Source organism: Aptenodytes forsteri, unplaced genomic scaffold (genome assembly GCF_000699145.1).
Source record: "Aptenodytes forsteri isolate BGI_AS27 unplaced genomic scaffold, ASM69914v1 Scaffold481, whole genome shotgun sequence".
Taxonomy (NCBI): domain Eukaryota; kingdom Metazoa; phylum Chordata; class Aves; order Sphenisciformes; family Spheniscidae; genus Aptenodytes; species Aptenodytes forsteri.
Genome location: NW_008794893.1, coordinates 66,412 through 86,899, shown reverse-complemented (window position 1 = coordinate 86,899; position 20,488 = coordinate 66,412). Strand labels below are relative to the sequence as shown.

At 42.6% G+C, this 20,488-nt stretch overlaps 1 protein-coding gene across 1 annotated transcript in view; it reads right to left on the bottom strand.

Moving 5' to 3' along the window:
* The window catches only part of MAPK8IP3 (mitogen-activated protein kinase 8 interacting protein 3), a 63,578-nt gene that overhangs the window by 28,449 nt on the left and 14,641 nt on the right, over positions 1 to 20,488 (bottom strand). The window contains 6 exon segments of the mRNA XM_009275145.2: positions 745 to 756; positions 5,003 to 5,121; positions 7,733 to 7,835; positions 10,530 to 10,776; positions 16,191 to 16,242; positions 19,845 to 19,868. Of these exon segments, the coding sequence (XP_009273420.2) occupies positions 745 to 756; positions 5,003 to 5,121; positions 7,733 to 7,835; positions 10,530 to 10,776; positions 16,191 to 16,242; positions 19,845 to 19,868 (557 nt within the window).

Genomic DNA, 20,488 nt, shown 5'->3' with positions numbered 1-20,488 from the left:
TGCCTTTACTACAGGGAAAACTTCATCCGATTTGCACTGAAATCAAGAGAGATCCCCTTGACTTCATCTGAAATTGCATCAGGGCCCAAGTGCATTTCATGGAAAGGTGCAAACCTTCTGACGACAGAGCGTGGCCCTAAGGCAGTGAGTCTCCTTCACCAAAACAAAAGACAGAGCTATCACTTAAACTCCTGCCAGAAAGGCAAAGCTTCAACGAAAGACAGAGGCTTTGCCACTCTAATCCATCAAGAAAGTTTCTTTAATGTTACTACAACTATTCCCGAAGAGGGCCAGTACGCATCAGCTAACCCACAGTGGCCATCATGCACACGGAGGGATTCCTCACAGCGTGGTTCGCTGAGAGAAGAGCAGGAACCTAACTCAGTCCTGTGCCCACCCGAGCTCTGCTCCAAGCACAGCACCCGTCTTGACAGAAAAAAAAAGCACTTTGAGCCCCAAGACCTTGAGTGACAGGCCAGTGTAACACAGTGGAGCAAACCTGCAGAAAGCCACACAAGAAAAGCTTATTGAAACGTAGCAGGCATCTGAGCACAGAGCAGGGATGTCCTGCTGCCCAGGGACCCACCGGTGCAAGGCAACCAAGCGAGGCGAAGGTGGGAGAAGTCCGCAAAGCCAACCGTGTTTGGACAAGAGCAGGGGAGTATCACACGTGTATACCACGTCATTCGACCTCAACAAGGAAAAAAGAAACAAGAAAGGAAACTGAGCAGAGGAGATACACACCTGAGAACTCCCCTATGGGCCATGTCCAGCGAAGCACAGAGAGACAAGGGAAAAAAGGAAGTGAAAAAAGGATCAATCAGTGACTGAAACCAACAAAATAAAAATTTTGTTCAAAAAAAATTAACAATGATTCAGCCATTTCAATGTCAAAAGGCATGAAATAGTAAGGACAGGACCTGCCATGACTGTAGATGGCATGACTCTACATACAGGACATAAAAAAAAAAAATCAAGGGAAGGTAACCCGTGGTACAACTGCAACCACATGCCTCAGCCCACTTTTCCAGACATGAATCTCAGGCAATCGCATCTTCCTGGACTGGATAAACCTTTATTTTCTCTTTATTTAGTTGTGTACCACTAAATGCAGAACAGCTAGTTCCCACTACCTTCACATTTCCCCTCCCCTTGTGATTTTAGCAACTAGATCTTCTGATAATAAATGTGCTCTTCAATGATACTTCAGCTTGCAAAAGACAATTAGTTGCATTTAAAAAAAACTTTTTTTTTTTTTTACAGTGCAGTGATGGGACTCTGTTTGATAATCCCATTTCAACTTCTGTACAAAAAGCTATATATAAACTTACCGCTAATATGGCCGAATTTCTGTCTTCACCACAAAACCCGTTATTTGATGGGAGGTTTTAATCTCCAAAGCAAACACTGTTGGGCATCTAAAACTGAAAGGAAGGACCTGCCCATAGCACACAACCAAACTGCTGGTGCTCCTTTGCATCCAGAAACTCTTGGGATAGTGAAGAGCAGGAAGGGGGAGATAGGAGAAGGGGTAGCCTACCCAGGATCGGGAGGTAAGAACCTGCGATTAACAAGTGAATACGCAGGAAAACAGCCAATTAGTGTTCCCAAGGCTGCAGCGAGAAAGAAGGGAATTTGGTCTACAATTACCACTAGTAAATAATTGTTCTCATTCCACATTTTTCTCCAGAATACTTCCTATACAAACTCATGTATGAAAAGCAGTATTAGAGGCAGGGGAAGAAACCCACATATTTTATTCGTTATTTTATATTCAAAAATTGCAATGAAGAGTGCCAGTTTTGCACCAACCAATGTTGGTTGCTTTGCAGATACCCAGAAGGAATGAGTGAGATTTTCCATTCAGGAAACAGACTTGCCTGACAGCTACTGCTCAAGGGTAATTTCTGTAAGATCCTTCTATTTTAAAGTCCTCTTTAATGAGATTTCTCTTTCTTTAAGAAACTGAGTCCAAAAGGAGAGAATATTCTTTGAAGATTGATTGCCAAGTTTTGAGAGAGACTAGAGGAAATATTCAAATTTCACTTAGGTGGGGTAAACTTCATTAATTCTTTTGATTTACAGAAACAAGTGAGCTCCAAATATGACCCAGAAAGAGAGAGAACTCGTTTGGTTTGTGGGTCTTGTTTCTTACATCACGTCCATAAAACACAGTTTCCTCTGTGGCTCTTCAGACTCAAAGGTATAGCAGGAAGAGAGAACAATTTATCTGATAAAAAAGGCAAAATTTTGAATAATGTTGACAGATTTGTCAGATCTATCCTTTTGCTTCCACCTTTGCCAGACTTTGTTAGTGCTTTCTATTGCGCAAAGCCAAAAAAAAAAAAAAAGTACTGATCTCATTTCTTGGTCAGAGACATGACCTCTAAGATCTCTCTCTGCCTTCCTCCCTTTGTACAATCCTGGCAACACGTGTGTTCATTTTAAAGACCACTTATGTGGACAGAGTCAGTAGCCAGAACTCAAAAAAAGGATTAATTAGATTAACATTTCTCACAGGAAACTCACAGAACTACCTGATTTCACCACAGCCCACCTCCCAGGTTTGAAAAGGAACCAGGAGAAGCCTTCCTATTCTGCTAGCCTGCCGTGCAATCACCTGCAAGAGTTTTGCTGCTCTGCTCAAACCGGAAAATTGTCCCAGCACAGAAACCTATTTTTCATAAGCCACGCTTACATGGGCACTGTTCAGCAAAGTCTCCGTACATTTTTGTTACAAGTGGTAACTGCCAAACAACAGATGTCTCACAACCCAAAATCAATCACTGGTCTTTGGGCAGCCTTATTACTGGAAGAGGTGAAGCACCTTTGACTTGTAACTGAAATTGTGGTGATCAACCTCGCAAGGTTTGGGCCCTTTGAAAACAACAGTTTACATTTCTCACTGATCACTGGGTCAGACTACAGGGTAATCCAAAGGGGAAGTGGATTCCCAGAAGGCAAGCTTCCAGAAGTGGGAAACAGGTTGTCTGAAGCAGTTCATACACCAAGCAAATCATTTTCCTGAATAGTAACTCTTAGAAGCTGACAATCCCTGATGCTCCAGCCATTTTGGGGAGAGAAGGAAGCAGCAGTTGGCACAGTGATTACTGGAAGACAGCCATATAATCAGCCATACACTCTCCTAGATAAGGAAGCACCTGAGGACCAAGACAAAAATAGATGGGCAATGGCAAGATCGTCAGTGTTTTTAATGCTTTGATTCTGCTGGGAAGAGAGTTCCCAATAACGTACAGGGGCTGACTAACCAAAATTCATTCCACAGCAGGTAGATGAAGCTTTAACCGTCACATGTAGTTCCTACTGTCATCTTCACTTTAAGCAGGAGTGCCAGCCCTTCTGCAATGACTGCTAACATCCAGGTGATTCTCAAACCCGGAACTCTTGCTTTTCCTTCTAAATTCTTAATTTTGTAAGTATCTGCACATTGGCTCCAATTGCGGGCAGAGAAAGCCTATGCTTTCATCTTGACTCTTCTGTAGATTTTTTTTCTTCTGGCAGTCTTGAGTTGGAGGTGAAACAATAGACGTTTTAACACTTCTGGCAATGGTCATCAATCCATGCACGAGAGCTCTCTTGCATGTTTGCAGGGCTAGCACCATGCTTCTAAAAAAAAAAAAAAAAAAAAAAAAAAAAAAAAAAAAAAAAAAAGACAAACCTACCCATATCAAAAAGGTATTGCGAGTGTTCTGATGATAGTCTGGAACATGTTCTTACATTCCAGTCACATTATTGCCTATAATAGTACAATTTCCAGATTTTTGTCTTTGGTAAAGCAAGAAGTATTGCATTAACCTCCTTTCCAGTCTTCAGACCACGTCTTCATGGTTAAGTCTTCGGTGAATAGCGTAAAATCCATCCTCTCTGCAGAAACATACCCTTTTAGAGGGTCCTGATACAAGACTCATATTCAAAGGTGATAAAAGTATCTTCCTAATTTAATTTCTGCAAAGGTGAGCTGCTGTAAATCTGTGACATGATTCAGCTCATCCTGTTCTGGACATACATACAGAACAAAACTTACAAGATTATCCATAAGCAGCTCTTTTATCAGTAATCACCAGAAAGGAAAGGTACACTTTCAGATCAGATCTCTTGCTACTAAATGCATAAAAGGAATATTGTTGGAGTCCTCACGTCTCTAAGGCTCCTTAAACCAAGCAGTAAAATAGAAAGTGAGCTACACAGTTATAAACTCAGCTGCTGAGTCAGCTACTTGTATTGTGTGAGTATTACAAGTATTACAAGACCACTATAATTGTCCTGATTCAGGAAAACAGTCAGCAGGACTTAAGAACATGCTTAAATTCTGTCATGAATTAAGGTCTAGATACTCAAGAGTCCAGCACCAAAAAGTATGGCAAGGGCTCAGACTGCTACCTGACGCAAAGCTGCTTCTCTGACTGCTTCAAAGTCCTAGTCAGGAATATGGAATATAACCACACTTCAGGTATTACAAGCTCCTTCAAAATCAGCCTAAAAAGTGAATTACTACATCTCTTAGACTGACTATAAAAGGGTAAAAACTGCAATACAGACCATAATATTTCCTTATCATTTAAACTTCAAAAACTTAACAAAAGGAGTTACTTTCTTGCAAATTCCAAACAAACTCTTTATTCCAAGTGAAATTGCTAGTGTGTAAAATTACTCCGGGAGGGGCAGAAATTTGGGGGAGGAAGCAGAAGGAGCAAATTTTGTCTTCAAACTGTTTGTGTGGGAGAATCCTATAGAAAAATAACTTACGCACATAAAGACAACCCAAATAAAAGTTACCCAACAGTTTAAGTTATTTCTAAGTAAGCATTACTGTACTACAGGTACATTTTTCAGTCACATAATGTCTCAATTTCCATGCCATTTTTTTAAAAGCTAAACATCCAAGTTCTGAAAAAAAAAAAGAGAATTTAAGCGCTTCTAGAAGCTTAATATAGTTGTCATTGTACCAGAGAAACCAGAATGGTTCTAAACAAGGTTTTACCTAGCAGATCTGCTCCTTCATCAACATCTCCGATAACCTCGGACCCTGCTGTGGAAAGTTCATGATACAGAGAGTCTGTGTTGATGCCAAATGCTTTGTTCACAATCCCCTGTGTTGGGCTGTTGGAAGAAAAAAAAAAGGACTCTTGTTACTTGGCAACATTTAAGCTAGAACATTTCTCTCTGAAATACTGAGCCATCCCAGACCTGAGAGCACATTCCACCTGTTCACCATGGGCTGATTCAGGGAACATATTGAGTAAAGAAAAAAGCATGTTTTATTCCCCATATCAAGGACAAGTACCTATCATGCACCACCTCAAAGCTCACCCAGCTGACTTCCTTTTAAATCATAATAGATAATGACTATTCAATATTTGATAGGAAAATTTCAACTCGACGAAGTTCTCGGCTCTGACTTTTCAGACTCTGCAAGGACTCCCACACGCCTATCAATTTAGATAGCAACCTTAGATAGCAGTAAGATCAGATAAGGACTCAAATGTTGAAAATAGCAGTGGTCTTTTTTCTTCACCAACTGGTAAGTGAAATCAGCCTGAAGGGTTAGTTTCTTCTTCTTCTTTGGGTGAGTCTATGCACCGAAATGCTTCTTCACATGTCAGGAAAATGTATTTCATTAAAGGTAAATCAAAGTTAATGTTTTCAAATCATATCATACGGGAGCACATTTCCACCTCTTAGTGTCTTTGGTACCATCAAGAATCTTCTTGCATTTCTTGACAGTCTCATGGCTCAAACAGAAAACAGCTGTTACAGGAGGTGAGGGTGAGGCAACCTCTGGGATTGTCATTGCCTACTCTAAAAAAAGGTCTTAATGTGGGTCTAAACGCTTTTAAGTGCCCTGCCTTCTATGAGGGGAATCAGCCAGCATGAAGAGAGTGTGCAATTTTTCCAAGGGCAGTACCACTGGAGATTATCTCAAGTTGTGTGGCTTCATTCTCAGATAAATCAAGTCTTGGTGATAAAGCCTGGAGGTTACAAATGGGGTGTGGTAGCTGTCTCTGATGTTGCAGAGTTACAGCACATTGCAGAGAAAAGGAAAAAAAATAGTGGGTTTTTTTAATTACAGAAAAATTACAGCTACCCAGACATCTGAGAGCACTGAGGACTTACAAATGCGTGCCATGACTGCAGCAGAATTAACCAGCTCACGCAGTCTAATGGACAGCAAAAGTGACAAGAAGCAACAAGCACTCAGTGTCTGACCTGAAGACCCAATTCAGCTTGAACCTACCTCTTCAGCACTCAACTTTCAGAAGCTGTATACATCTCAAAAGCATTCTGCAAGCACACTGTTCAGCAGCTCCAGAGTTAGCTTGTGCCTCCTGTAGCTTTCAGTCTCACTACCTGGATCACAGATCACTGCCTGAAGAGCTCCCAGTGCAGCAATCCTCTCCGTTCCCTTCTTTTCCTTGGGTTTCACCAATTTTCGATCTGATCTCATCAGTTGCTTTTGTCCTCCCCACACAGAGCTGTTTCGGCTACCTAGATTCCTCCTGCATCTGACCCTAAAATTGTCCATGCATCCTACATATTCTGAGGGGAGCTTAACTGTATGTGGTATCACAGTTGAGAAATGCATCTGCTGCTCATACCCTTCTCGATGAGGGTGCTCAACAGGGGGAATCCAGTCTAGATTTGGATTGTGAGAAAATCTTGCCTTAACTTTGTCAGGGTATTATCTTCTGCATACTTGTAAGAGCTAGGGCGTTATTTTTGCTGGTATACTGCCAAATTACCCACTGGATGAGGGTAAAAATTAATGAATCCTGTAAAATCAACCACCAGACCTTAGTAAAAATGAATCAAGGTACCTAGACTAACGCTTCTAGACTAATACATGCCTCACAGTAATATGGTGCCCAAATTAATAGCCTTTAGGGAGCCTCCTATTTAGCACAAAATGGGTGATGGATAGGAACCAGAGCAGCAGAGTAGTTCAGTAGAAGTCTGCTAATTCAGAGGACTCTGTTGAGGTCCTGAGTGCATTGATGGGTGAAAATTGCTCTGACCAGCCTCACCTGGGACCCACACCCACCCACTGGTCCAAGGGCTCCCTTTAACCTTAGGCCTGCGCCTTCAGTCCTTCTCTGAGCTATGCTGTAGGTGTACCTCTCTTCAGCCTTGTCTCCTGCTGCTCATGCGTAGCACCAGGACCTAATTCATCCCCTTGCCTTGTCTGGGGCTGCTGATGGAGCTCGTTATCAGTGCTCTGCCCTCTCTGCTCAGAACCTGAGGGACTGGGATCACTGGGGTTACTCCTGCTTGTCCTCCCTTGTGGAGCAGCCCTGCTCCTGCTCTTCAAACACTTGACAAAATGAAAACTGAAAAAAGCTTGAGGTTTTAAAACTGAATTCAGAACTGATCTCTTATTAGACAAATGCCTTTTTCCTCTTCCTGATAGCTTAAGCCCATGTCCCCTTTCCCTGTCTTAAACCTTTTGTTGCTCTATCTCTGTCCTCCCTGGTCCGGCAAGGCAAACAAACCCAGTTCTGGGTCAGCTGGACAGATCCTTCTGCAGATTACCAGCAGACATTTGTCTTCTCTGGAGAACTCAAAGAAGGTCAGGACCCTTCATATTCGCACTAGGCAGAATATATGGACTTTCTCAAACAGCTGCGTGTTGAACTCAGCGTTAGCCACAGCATCCACTCCTCATGCCTCATAAAACCAAGCAGAAGAGCACACAGTGAAAAGTCACAATCAATACCTGTTACCAGTGCGTTCCAGGCGGGGATCCTGACACATGTCCAGCTCTGGAGTAGAGTCTATGATGTCCTGAACATCAGACCACTCATCACTGCTGCCCATTCCTAGGTAAGACAATACATATGATCTATAGGATCAGGACTTTCACAGGATGGTGTTCCTTGAAGGGACTTTTGCAGCTTTGTATATCGAGGTTTCAAAACTTCACGGTGTCGTGTTCAAAGTCTTAAAATAGGAACAGAAAGTGGCTGATCATCTAGAGTCACAAATGCACCAGCGCTGGGAAGCTGCCCTCACAATTCCAGAGCAGGAAGACCATAAGCATCCCCTCCCTGCCACCATACCAGAGTGTGACCAAGGTCATTGGCCTGAATCCTCATTAAAATGTGATAACCAGAAATACTTAATCCATTAAAATAAATTCCAAATGAACTTTTTATTTGTCAGTAAAAACTCTTCAATCACCATGCAGCTTTAGCTGAGATCGAAGACAACACGGTGATTTTCCGTATAGCTTCACAGAGATTAGTGTAGTTATGAATTGGCACTATTTAGTTTTAATAGAAATAATTTTTCAATACAAATTCTCAAGTCTACAACTGGTTTAGATACCCATTACTGTGAAATTTCACTTAAAAACTGATACATGAAATCTACTCTGGTTTCTGTATAATCTACAGTCTGAAGTCAGTATTTAAAGAATAAGGAACTTCCTCCTCTTGTCAAGTCACATTTATTGGATACCAAACTGTTCAGAAGCTTAGACTTGCATGTATTCTAAACAAGCAGTATGAACAGTGTCTGTTCACACAAGGAATTCTTGAAGGATTAAAGACCTAATTTGTAAACTACATTAGTCCCTCAACGGTGTTAGATGTGAAATTTTTGACCTTTCCGAACGGCCTCAGTAGCCAAATATACAAAGCCCATGACAACTTGAGTGTTGGTTTTATTCTTTTAGGCTGGCATTGTACACCAGCTGGCAACAAATGCCATGTTTGAAGACAAAGCGTGATGTGTATCTGTTGCCAAAGTAGGCACCCATACACCAGTGGTTCTCAAGCTCACAGAAACAGAGGCTTCCTTTTCTTTATTTTTTCAAGCTGGGAAGCTTTTCTGCAAATACCTTTGAGTACCTTTTTTTGGTAGTTCAGCTCTAAGGCATTTGCATCACTGACAGACATTTTAATTATAGATGCATAAAATACGTATTTAAAATTCAAGCATCTGTGTTCCTCCTCATCATGGAGATCTGATTTTGCATTACGTGTGAGAAATAGCTGAAAGGTTGAATATGCAGGGCACATAGGAAAGATACAACTATCTGCCTTGAGCAGATTCCACAATATGATACTTCCACCAAGAAGAAGGAAGCTTTCACATGCACGACTTCAGAGTTGCACACATATCGAAGAGAGCAGACTTTGACCCAAGAAACCTATTGATGGTAAACGAGCTTGTAAAGCAGCAACTGTAAAAATAAGGGTAAGTATTTATAGGGCATTCAAACCACTGACATCCGTGCTCAATTTCTCTGACACCAATGTTTATACTGACTTACTCTGGCCAGGATCACCAAACAGACCACAATTTAACAGTTAGCTATGCAGAAGCCATATACTTTTATGGAGAACTACACTAGTTTCTGGCAGGTTGACATCTGTGACCCTGGGACCCCCTCGGCTGCTAATATAAATACAGAATGGGACTCAGTCATGACAATTCTCATTCAAATGCTACAACAAAAGATGTTACATGTTGTTTTATAGTCTTAACTTGTTAGGAACCAGCTTGTGAATGTTAGCAGAGGAAATTCCTCTGTATTACTTAGGAAAAAAGATGATCATCTGGTTCAGATGCTAACCTCGGAGACCTACGCTCATCCCTGTGCTCCTGCACAGACTTTCCTTATGATCGTCAGCTAGTTTTACAGTCCTTTTGTATGTAAGTTCATGACCTGTAGAACACACCACTTCCCATTTCTGAAGGCTGCTGCAAGTCTAAATACGATACAGGGTGGGAGTTGCTCAGATACTACATTGGCACAGCTATATTAAAAAGCACAGAAAGGGGCTTTTATCATGTTATTACACCATTTTATTTAAACAGCCTGGTGCTAAAGGCTTAGGTGATGGCTTTCCTGACAAGAAATCATGATCAAATTACTAAAGGACTCCAGGAAGTGGAGAGAAAACAACTGTAACTTCCAAAGATTTGGGGGGTTTCTTATATGAGAAATAGACTAAAAGAAAACAGCTTATTTAGTTAAGAAAAACAGCTGGATATAATTGCCATTTTTAAACACATCAAGGTGTGGGATAAACATACAGAAGGGGAAAATAATTATTTAACCTGACTGACAAATTTGGCATATGAACAACTGGATATAAAATACTTATGAATAAATCCAGAGAAAAAACTAAATGGAAGCTTTTAACTATCATATTGATGAGGTCCAGAAACAGCTTTCGAAAAGCTCAGTTAGACTAAGATGGGACTTGACTGTTCATGAAAGAGGTTCTATGACATGGATGAATGCAACTGCAGAGGACTAAACTCAATAACCTATTCCCATCCTGTATTCATATTACTGACGTTTTAAAAATTTGCTACCCACAAAACTGCTAACATCCAATTAGCCCTGTCTCACTCACATATCTTTCTAAGGTTACCTCAAATTCTATACTTATGAAGCTGATTACCCCTCAGTCTCCCAGCCTCTTCCTGTAACAGAGGGACACAAGCACTGGGAAGTCAATTACTTTAATGACCAAGTACCCAAGCTCCAGCTTCCATACCTATGCTGACATTCCTCATCTCCTGCGTGACCTGGACTTCCATGTTCCGGCTGTTCCGCTTTTCTCGCGCCCTCTTATTGCTCTTGGTCGTGCCATTGTATTCACTGATGGGCTGAATGCTCTCGTTCAAGGGTGTGACGGCAGCAGAGGGCACAGATGACGTGGGAGTATTGGACTTGGTTCCAGTGGTGCTCGGTGTGGCAGCTGCTGAGGACTGCCCAGATTCGGACATTTCATCTTGGGGGCACTACAGCAATTCCAAGGTGGGGGAAGAACAAAAAGCGAAAAGCACAGCTATACATTTCAATTAATCTCCCATTTGTTGGTGTATGGCTGCCTTAAAGCATTATGGAGAATAAGTCTTGCTCGCTGTACCACCTACATGTCCAGCACTTGCTGGTGACACTAGGCACTGCAACCACAATGAAGCAGTGAGTTCTCATGCTGAACTCAGCAAGCAAATCCCACCTGTGAAAGGACTGATATCCTTCCTCCTTTACTACTAAACATTGTTCTTCACAAGTCACATCAGTATGTGATCCCTTCATCATGCATCTCAGGAAAGGTAGCCTTATCGTAAGTGAAAAGCACCTCCAGCTCACGCTGACTACAGTGGAAGCTGAAGGGCTTTGGCACTTGCGGTAAGCCAGGCCAGCATTTCCCAAGACTGGAAGGCAACGTGGATATTGCTTGGGAAGGATCTGAAGTGGCCTCTTAGAGGTCTTGGATGATGTCATTACTGTAAGCCACCAACACAACGTGGATGAGAGAACAGCAAAGTGATTTTGACACTAAACTGCAGAAGCAAAGCAGATACCAAGCTGAGATGGTCTGACTTTGCTAGCACAGGAGACCTGTGTCCCCATACCACCTTACGCAGAAGCTAGCCAGGCATGGGTCCAGCTTGACAACACAGCAGAAACAGGTGTGGTCTCCCCACTTCCAAATGACAGGACAACAAGACCCAAGAATTTAAAAATCAGAAGCTGACAAATTAACATAGGAGGTGGATTCCCAGTGTGAAATGCACACAATGGCTCTCAGTTTTACAGACATTACAGCCCCATTTCTTGTAATACCACCTTTTGAAAAACATGGGAGGCTTTCAAGGCTCTGTCAGGATTTTATACTGTGACCCTTGTTTGTCAATTAAAACAGCACTGCTTCACAGTCAGCCAGTTAACGTCCTGACCAATGCCGTGATCACTCCCAGACCCAAATGAGATCTCCCCATTCTTCACGGCAGCCCGCTCTAATTACTGCCTGCAGGGAGATGACAAAATTAATGTTGAGTGTTGTATGTGATAATGAGTTGCAATTGGGTGCAGTGACATTCAGCATTTGCACATCCAGACCCAGCTTTAATCTTTACTACTTGTCTCTCCCCTCCTGTGCAAGTACTAGAAAGATCCTGATTCTGCTCAGAGGCTGCTCTGAGCCTCCCAACCTTGGAGCTGTGACGCTGTTTCACTTCACTAATTTGGAAGTCTCAGTCTCTTGTTCTAATAATAACTTTACAACATGACAAAAAAATTCAAAATGGCATGAGAGAGAAGACTGAAAAAAAATGGTGACTTAACCCTTTGCAGCCATATTATTTTTAAAATCTGGAATCTTATTAAGATCTTCCTTTAATTAGACTGGCCTCTATATGCTTATCTTAAAATACCCCACTGTACATTGCACTGTGGAAGTCAAAGGTATTGCACTGCATCTGTGCATTTATACTGGAAATTTAAGATTTTTTATAACTGTGTTACCATTAAATACGATCCACATTTTGTACATAGTTTCTGCATGGTCAGTCCAAACAGCACCCACATTCCCACATGGACATTCAAATCATCTCCCTGAATATTTGCTGATTTTAGCATCAAGACTGAGATGGGGACTTTTCACTTAGGCTGCTACATGTGAAAACCACACTTCCCACCTCTATTTCATATTCCTGTTTCAGGAGCTACCTTCCTAATATGTAAAGAAAAAAAAAAAACAACAGGTTTTTGAGAACAAATATGATCCAGTAAGCTTTGTACTACTTCAACTTCAGTCTGCCTGCTGTGCTTTCTAATGTACAAAGGGACAAAGAGTATCAAGTGTAAAGTACAACCATAAAACCTCTTTCCCCAAAGAAAACTTCTGTTGGATGAAAGGATTCAGAGATGTTCTTGTACCCACTGTAAGTCTATAAGCATAACCAAAGTCCATGAGCATCTTAGCACTGTATAAGAGACACCCAGGTGGGTCCACGTGTCATTCCTTGTTCTTAGGAACTAGATGTCATTCAGAAAGCCTGTATCATCACTGTCTATAGGTCGATATTTGCATCAGAGATATCCTGTAACTTCTTGTTTATTGACATAATCTGCCGCTCACTCAGAACACACCAGTGAGTAATTATCCTGGTCTTTCACTTACTCTTTGCTTATACATCTGAGTTTTATATTTACTTAGAAAACGTACTTTATCAACCTACCAGCCTGCGTTGGAGAAATTCCTTCCAAATGTAAATACTACTAAGGCGCTCCTCTTCACAGTCCAGAAGCTCTATTAATCTTTGCTGGTATCTTCCTTCCTGAGTGCTTCGTTAATGCTAAGTATTCCACTAAGTGTATGGCTCTCCTCTACAGCGTAGGAGGCATTCTCCATAACCCATAGCTCACCCAAAGAATACTCTCCACAACCACCACTTACCTACAGCCATACCTGTCAACCTCCTAAACATCAAATGTGTAGTAGTGACCTCCAAAATGCATTGCAAAGGCCCAACATTCATAGCAGTCATATGTCACCATGAGAAGCCACAATTGTATGGTTATAACACTGAAAGCATAGTACATAAAAACAAAAATGTTAAGGACTTTCATCTCCAAAACATTATATAAAATAAATGTACAACTGAATGTAAAAATAAAATAATATAATGACAGCAACTAAAACAGAAAATAGTAATAATAAGTATACAAGGACACTTAAAATATAACTACAATATGGCCCCATGAAGAAGGAAAACTAGTCAGAAGAGTCAGGATATACACACTGGGAAGGTGAGTCACGTGTGCAGTTGATGTCAGTGAAATACCAGAGCTGCTGAAGAAGCAGCGAGGAGTGCATGAGCAGTACTGCTGAGATTTCAGTCATGCAAAATATTTAAGAAATAGCATTCCAGTCAGAGAGTGTGCAAGAAGCTTGCAGAAGGACAATCTCCGTTCCAAATCGCAAATCTAGTAAGTCAGTCAATCACATCCTTTAATTGTTTATAGATTTGCTCCATACTCTTAGGAAATCCTCCATAACACGCTACCCCATCCAAGTCTTCCACAGCCCAAGCTCTCTAACTCCACCCTACTGGCTAGCCTCCTTAAACCCAGCATCCCACTTCTGAGTTTCCCTAACGAGCACCAACACAAATCCCAGCACTACCCGTCAGATACATCTGGAGTAGCACACTACTACTTCTGCACAAAGCTTTCTTGTCACCAGAAACAGATTTTTTTGCCTGACACCACCACCAAATCACTAAGAGATCCAGTCAGTAACCCTCCATTACCTGAACTTGGACATCAAAGCTTCCAATTTATCTGGGTTCCTGTTGCATTCTCCTGCAATGCAGACACTGGGTTATCAGTGAGATCCACTTAACTTCTTTCAGAAGTTCTGCAATGGTACCACTTAAAGAATTACGCCTTAGCAAGTCTGTGGAAGACGGATCTAACCCCAACGTTCTCCCAGCTCTTCTTTAAAAACTAACCTGTCACACACGCCTGATCGCTAGAGAGCTCGAGGGCATGTTCACACCATAGCGTGCAGCACTACCTGGAGATCCCAAGGAATAAACTGGTTCCAGAACCAGAAGCGGGTTGGTCTCTGTGCATTTTGGTTGCTGTCTGTGTCCTTGCAGCAGTGTTGTGTCAGCATAGCACTAGTCTGAAGAAACACATTCATGCTCTATCTTCATTTCCACCATCCTTAATCACGTTATTGCACTGTGGCATTGCTATTCCATAATTCCAGGCAAAGCTCTCCAGGAATGACTGTAGGACCCAACTGGCATTCCGCAAGTTGCTATGTTTCCCAAACTTCTGTGCCTCTAACACTACAGCAAGAGTTGGGTTCCAAGAACAGTCTCCATCCTATCCAAAGATCTTGCTTTTGGATTTCCAACTTCCATGACAGCAGAGGGCTGACGAAGTGCTAAGGTTTGTGCTGTGCTAGGACTGGCTACTTTACAAAAGTAGTGTTAAAAAAGGGAAGTTGCTGCTTTGTTTTCTGCATAAATTTTGAATTTGTCTAAATTTCTTGTGCTATGCATCAAGGAGGCCACTCCTGCAGAGTCCCTCAGGCCAAAGTACCATTAATATCATCTGGAGACATGCAGAATGGGTACAACAACAAGCTGGATTTTTAATTTCTTTGCTGTTTTTCCTCCTCTTTGCCTTTACTGCCTCAATGTATTTTACAGGATTAGTGAATTACAACTTCTCAAAAGGAGACCAGTCCTTAGATGTGACATATAAAACACCTGATGTTCTACAAATTCCAGGCAGAGAGAAAGTAAATTCTATCAGACACTTTTAAAGCAGACCAGAAGCTCTGTGAGATACTGGTGGACATACTGTAAGCCATGCTGGGTAGATACACCACGGGCTCTCAGGCCTGTCACCAGGCATTTGTGGAACATCATTCAAAGGGAGGAATTTGGTGGGATCCTGAGCACAAAGACTTTGAGAAGTCTACAGGTACAGCTCATGGGAAGTGTGGGTCACCATGTGTAGTCTAAACTGTAAACAATTACAGTGAGCTGTCAACTAAGAGTACAACATCTGGGTCTTTGGGCTCAGACCAGTCTCTGAATGGCAGAGCAGAGCACCACAAGCAACAGGCAGAACCATGCAGCTGCTTCAGCGCAGTTGCAATGCTGTGAGGTTTTTGGCAAGCCCCAGTGCAGAAGGCAGCACATTGAAGGTGACAAGTGTATTGAAGGTAGACAACGCAAGTCTAGAGCAATGACTAGATATATGAGGAACTGAAGACCTTGAAGCACAGTGCAAGACTTGGGCATCCAGAGAGGATCAGGAGCCCTTTTTACTGAAGATAGGAAAGCCAGAACAGCGATCAGTCAAAAAGGATAAACACTGGAGAGCAAGCACAACCCAATGCCTGGTCCCAGCTGAGGTGCAAAAGCACTGCTCTTATCAAGGGGGAGAGAGGGGATGGGTTCCACCATTTCCTCTCCAAATAAGCTATAAAAAAAGTGAAGGATTTATCTTCCCTAAATCCCTAACTGCCTCCCCATACATTCCTTTCAACTTGGGGCCAGCCAAGTAAAGGAGATTATCACTGAGACAAGAAGCATGAGAAGTTGTGTCAAATCCCTCCCGCGCCATATGCCAGATCTGCAAAAGAATATCCTCCCACCTACAGCACAGCTACCAAAGGAGCAGACACACAGCAGGGAGAGGCTGCAAAGGGTTATGGACACATATTGGTCTCCATCTTAATGAAAACGTGGGATGCTGTTGACGGTGGGAGAGTGGGAAACCCTTGCTCTGTGATGGTCTATAAAACCTTGTAGCTGGAGTTGGACTGCAGCTGGCCGAGGTCACTCAGGTGCCAGTGGTCCAGTGTTGGGACGATCTTGGCCCCTATCTGCCCACGTACCATGCCATCCGTGAGGGGGAAGACATTCAGAGAGTTAGGACGTTCCTTCCTGCTAAACAGAGAAACAGAGAGAGAAGGGAAACCAATCTGTTAGCCATTTGTAAGATTCTTATAGAAAAGAAACAGCACACTAGTTTATGTGAAATATTAGTCACTAGAAATTGAATTGCACTCCTTCCCCTCACGTAGCAGCTGTATGAACTCCCAACTCCCACACTTCCATGGTGTTGTCTAGTCAGACCCATGGTGTCTACTGCTAGAGCCAGACATCTTCCTGGGCAGACTCTAAGAGGGAGGGGGTCAAGTGACCACAACAGACACAACTGACTTCAGTATGAAACATTTTGGGGGGATGCAAAAGTGCAGGGAACCATCAGCCAATTTAAGTCAGTGTATCTTCTGAGAAACAAAGGTACTGTGGGAAAACAAGCCACAGCAAACAACTCTCACAGCAAAAAAAAAAAAAGCTTCCATAGATCCTAGAGATGTTATCACTGGGTCAGGAAAGGCTTTTAAGTAAGAGTCATCTACATGGCACTTCTGTACATTCCACCCCAAATCTGGTTAGCTCCAACAGCAGAAATCAGAGGTTTTTGGATCACTTCCAATATTAAGCAGGAAAAATAATACTTGTACTCTCTGATCCCCTCTCCATATCCACATTACAATGCACTCAAAATTCAGAAATTAAACAAAGGTATAAATGAATGCATCATTCATATTGCCAGATGTCTGTAATTATGTTTTCTTCATCCTCTTCTTTCTGGCAATTGCAGGTGACTAGCTAGCTGCGGGTTTGATTCTGAATATAAAACCTGGCACAGGTTTTGAGACCAAGTTCCAGTGGGAGAAAATCTAGAGCAAGCAGTGGAGGTGGGAAAGGCTGCAGCAGCATGCCGAAACCGGCAACTGTTTTCGTGCCAGAGAAGCAGGCCTGCAGGGACAGAGCACACATCCATGGAGGTGATAACCCCAGCAGCCTCCACTAGCTGGACTCCAGTAGCCCTGCAGAGATGAACTAAGCTGATCCTCTGTGCGACATGCACCCACAAAGGGGTTCAATGATGGTACTTCACCTACTCCTGTATGGGGCTTCCGCTTATTGGTGCGGGGTGATGAAATCCGCCCTTCTGTACACCAGTATTAATAACAGTAGACCTTCATGTGCCTTTCTTTAATGATCACCAGTACTGGTCTGATGACCAGGCTAGGCAACCATCACAACCACCTCACCCGTGACTGTGGGCAAAACGACTGCAGCAGGACCTAAGGCCCCCCGGGACATATGCAAACACACTAACACAGGAGATGGTGCATGAACCAGCTCATTTATGAAGGAAGGAGGTGGAGCGTCTAGCAGAGGAGACAATGTTTGTGGAGAAAACCACAATGGCCAACCTTCCTATTCTCAGCACTGCCTGGCCAACACAGCGTGCCACACTGCTGTATCAGTGTCACTCGTGCTGAGGAATAATCGCTTACTGTGGCCTATCTTGGATAGGCAGAAGGGGCAGAAAGGTGTTTCCAGTGTGGCCCAGCAAGGAGATTTGGGATGCACTTTTCCTAAGGATCCGCATTAAAATCCTCTCCTGAAGATGCTAAAGACTCATACATGGAAGTTTCATACACAAACCCTCTTAGAAAGGCAGCACGTAACCGGATTTTAGAGGAATACAGATCATTGACACAACCTGATTAACCTTACTTTCTTTTATAGAGAAGATGCAAGCATCTTTCAACAGATTCAAAACCAGATTCATATATGATAGGGATTATCAGTTTCCTTGTAGCCTTTCCACTCAAAAGGCATCTTGGTGCTTGTTACTTTTAAATATTAACAATCACTGAAGGTTTATACAAAACATCCCACTGCTGTTTGTCTAAATACCGATTTATGACCCCTATCCTGCCATTTACACCTGCTCCTAATAGGTCATGATGCCAAAGTACATCTACCTCTGTCCGTCTTCCTGCATTTACCTCTCCTTATCCTACTGCTATCATTCCAAGACCCTGAAAGTTTCTAACAGCTGTGTTTTAAGTTTCTAAATAACACACTAGGGAAATTTTTCCCCTAATACGAAATCTTCACCCCTGGCACTGCAGTGATCTAAGCACCATAAGAAGTATTGTCAGTTATGTATAAGAGATGATGAAGAGATTCAAAACCAGAAATTAGAACTTTACGCCACAAAGACAGAAAATTCCTAGTTTTACAATTAAAGAAATAACTCAAGGGTCCCAAAGAGTCTACTGCAAAAGAATCATTCTTTTCAGGGAGGAAAAAAAAATAGGCCATTTTTTGAGCTGCTTTAACCATTAGTTTCATATCTTTCCTCTTCTTCAGGTTAGAATGATGGGCTTAAGGGAGTCATGCTTCACAGGTGTACGTAGCTAGAGAAAATTTCCTGCAACTGCAAAACATTCCTTGCAAAACAAGTGGTGCAGCCAGAGTATCTAACAACATGCTATAATATAAACGCTTTTGTGACTTGCTGGGATGGCCTGACATAACTCACTGGCAGCGCTGAGAAATATGAGACATCCCAAACGTATGCTGAGAGAGACATTAAATTGTACTTCCTCTTTAGGTAATCTCTATCAGACTTCTTTTGGGAACCCATAGCTTAATTCTATGTTCATATACAAACACATACACATTTAACATGCAAGGAGATACAGCACCCCATTGAATGTAAAGGGAACGTGTGAACTTCACGGTCCCTGCTAAACAGAGAACAGAAGTACGAAGTCTCCGTAGCATCAGAAGCTGTAGGATCTTCAGGAAAAGATTTTAACGTAGATTGTTAGGAAATTTCCTTGCTGAGTTTCTTTGGAAACACCTTCCAGCCTCTTCTGAACCTCCCAGGGAAGGGGAAAGAGCAAACACTACAGAAGAGCTAACTTTAGCTTTGCAGTCCTGGGGTTGACTACCAGTCTTCAAAGAACTTTAGAGTATCCTCAGGGCTGGTCTAAATTTTGAGTGCTGGAGTAACCTTCATGCACCCAATTCTTTCCAGTACAGGGTGACTCAACACTTGGTTAGTTCCACCTTGCATTAGTTACAAGATAAACAGCAACCTCCTCAATAAAGGTTTGCAGTAGCCAAAACTTGGGATCAGGATGCTCTACAAGTAACATCCTAAAGCTTACAAAACATAACAAAACTATGATTTGTTTGCCAGCATTTAAAGATGAGAACTGCTCTCTTTGCAGGCTCTGGGTGCCGAACTCACTGCCCAGCCCAAAGTCAGAAGTGCCTTCAGAGAGCTACTAACAGTGACACGCATTTTCTGCCCCGCTCAGAAAATATGCATGCCTTGTACTCTACAGTAAAATAAGGGAGAACAGATGACTTTTTAAAACATTCTGGGACATGAAGTGTAAATGTCCAATCACAGAGGACTGATCCTGTTTTGGGACTGAACTTCTGCGTCTTCTGCGTTTGAGTACACAAGCTTCTTCCTGACGTGATATCCCAGCAGCTTGGTGGCTCCCTCTGCCTCACCCGAATGAGCAAGTTTAACACAGGTGCCAGTAGACAAAGAGGGCAAACATGCCGGTACAGTACATTCCCAGCATCACACTATTGCCACTCAACAGCAACCTCCAAAACTAGGATTAACAAAGTTAAGATGCAGCAATAGGATTTACCTTTTCCTCCATGACTGGCGATGACTGCAGTGACAAACATAACAGCCAAAACAGAGCAGCAATCGCACAAAAAGCGAGACAAAAAAACAACCATTAGAGAGCAAAGGTCATGCAAACATGCAGCCCTACAACAGACACGGAGTACGCATGCACTGTAATCCACACCACGTGGAAGTGTGCGCTGTACTCATTACCCGTCTTGGATGGCCATAGATACGCACCCCCCGCAACAGTTCTTGCACAAACTTCTCTCAAGTGACAGGCAAACATACTTGGTGTACTTACGGTCTTAGGCAAATATGCATCCCTATGCAGTCTAGCACACCCAAGCGCATCCACAGATGAAAATAAATGCACTCAAATTTGTGTGACAGGCCATGAGAAATTATGCCCATGTCCCCCCCCAGTGCACATCAGTGCACCAAGATACGCAAACACTGGTGTTCACCCCCACCCAGCTGTGCAGTGACACAAAAACACACATCTGACCCAAGTGCTTGTGCACAAGCATATACAAACGCAGAGCTACATACACACGCACACACGCAAACAGTGCAAAGCTTGAAATGAAGGAAAAAGTCCCATTTCCCACTGGTGGTTCCTACAGACTCAGATCATAGACCCATCAGGGGCTTTCATAGACA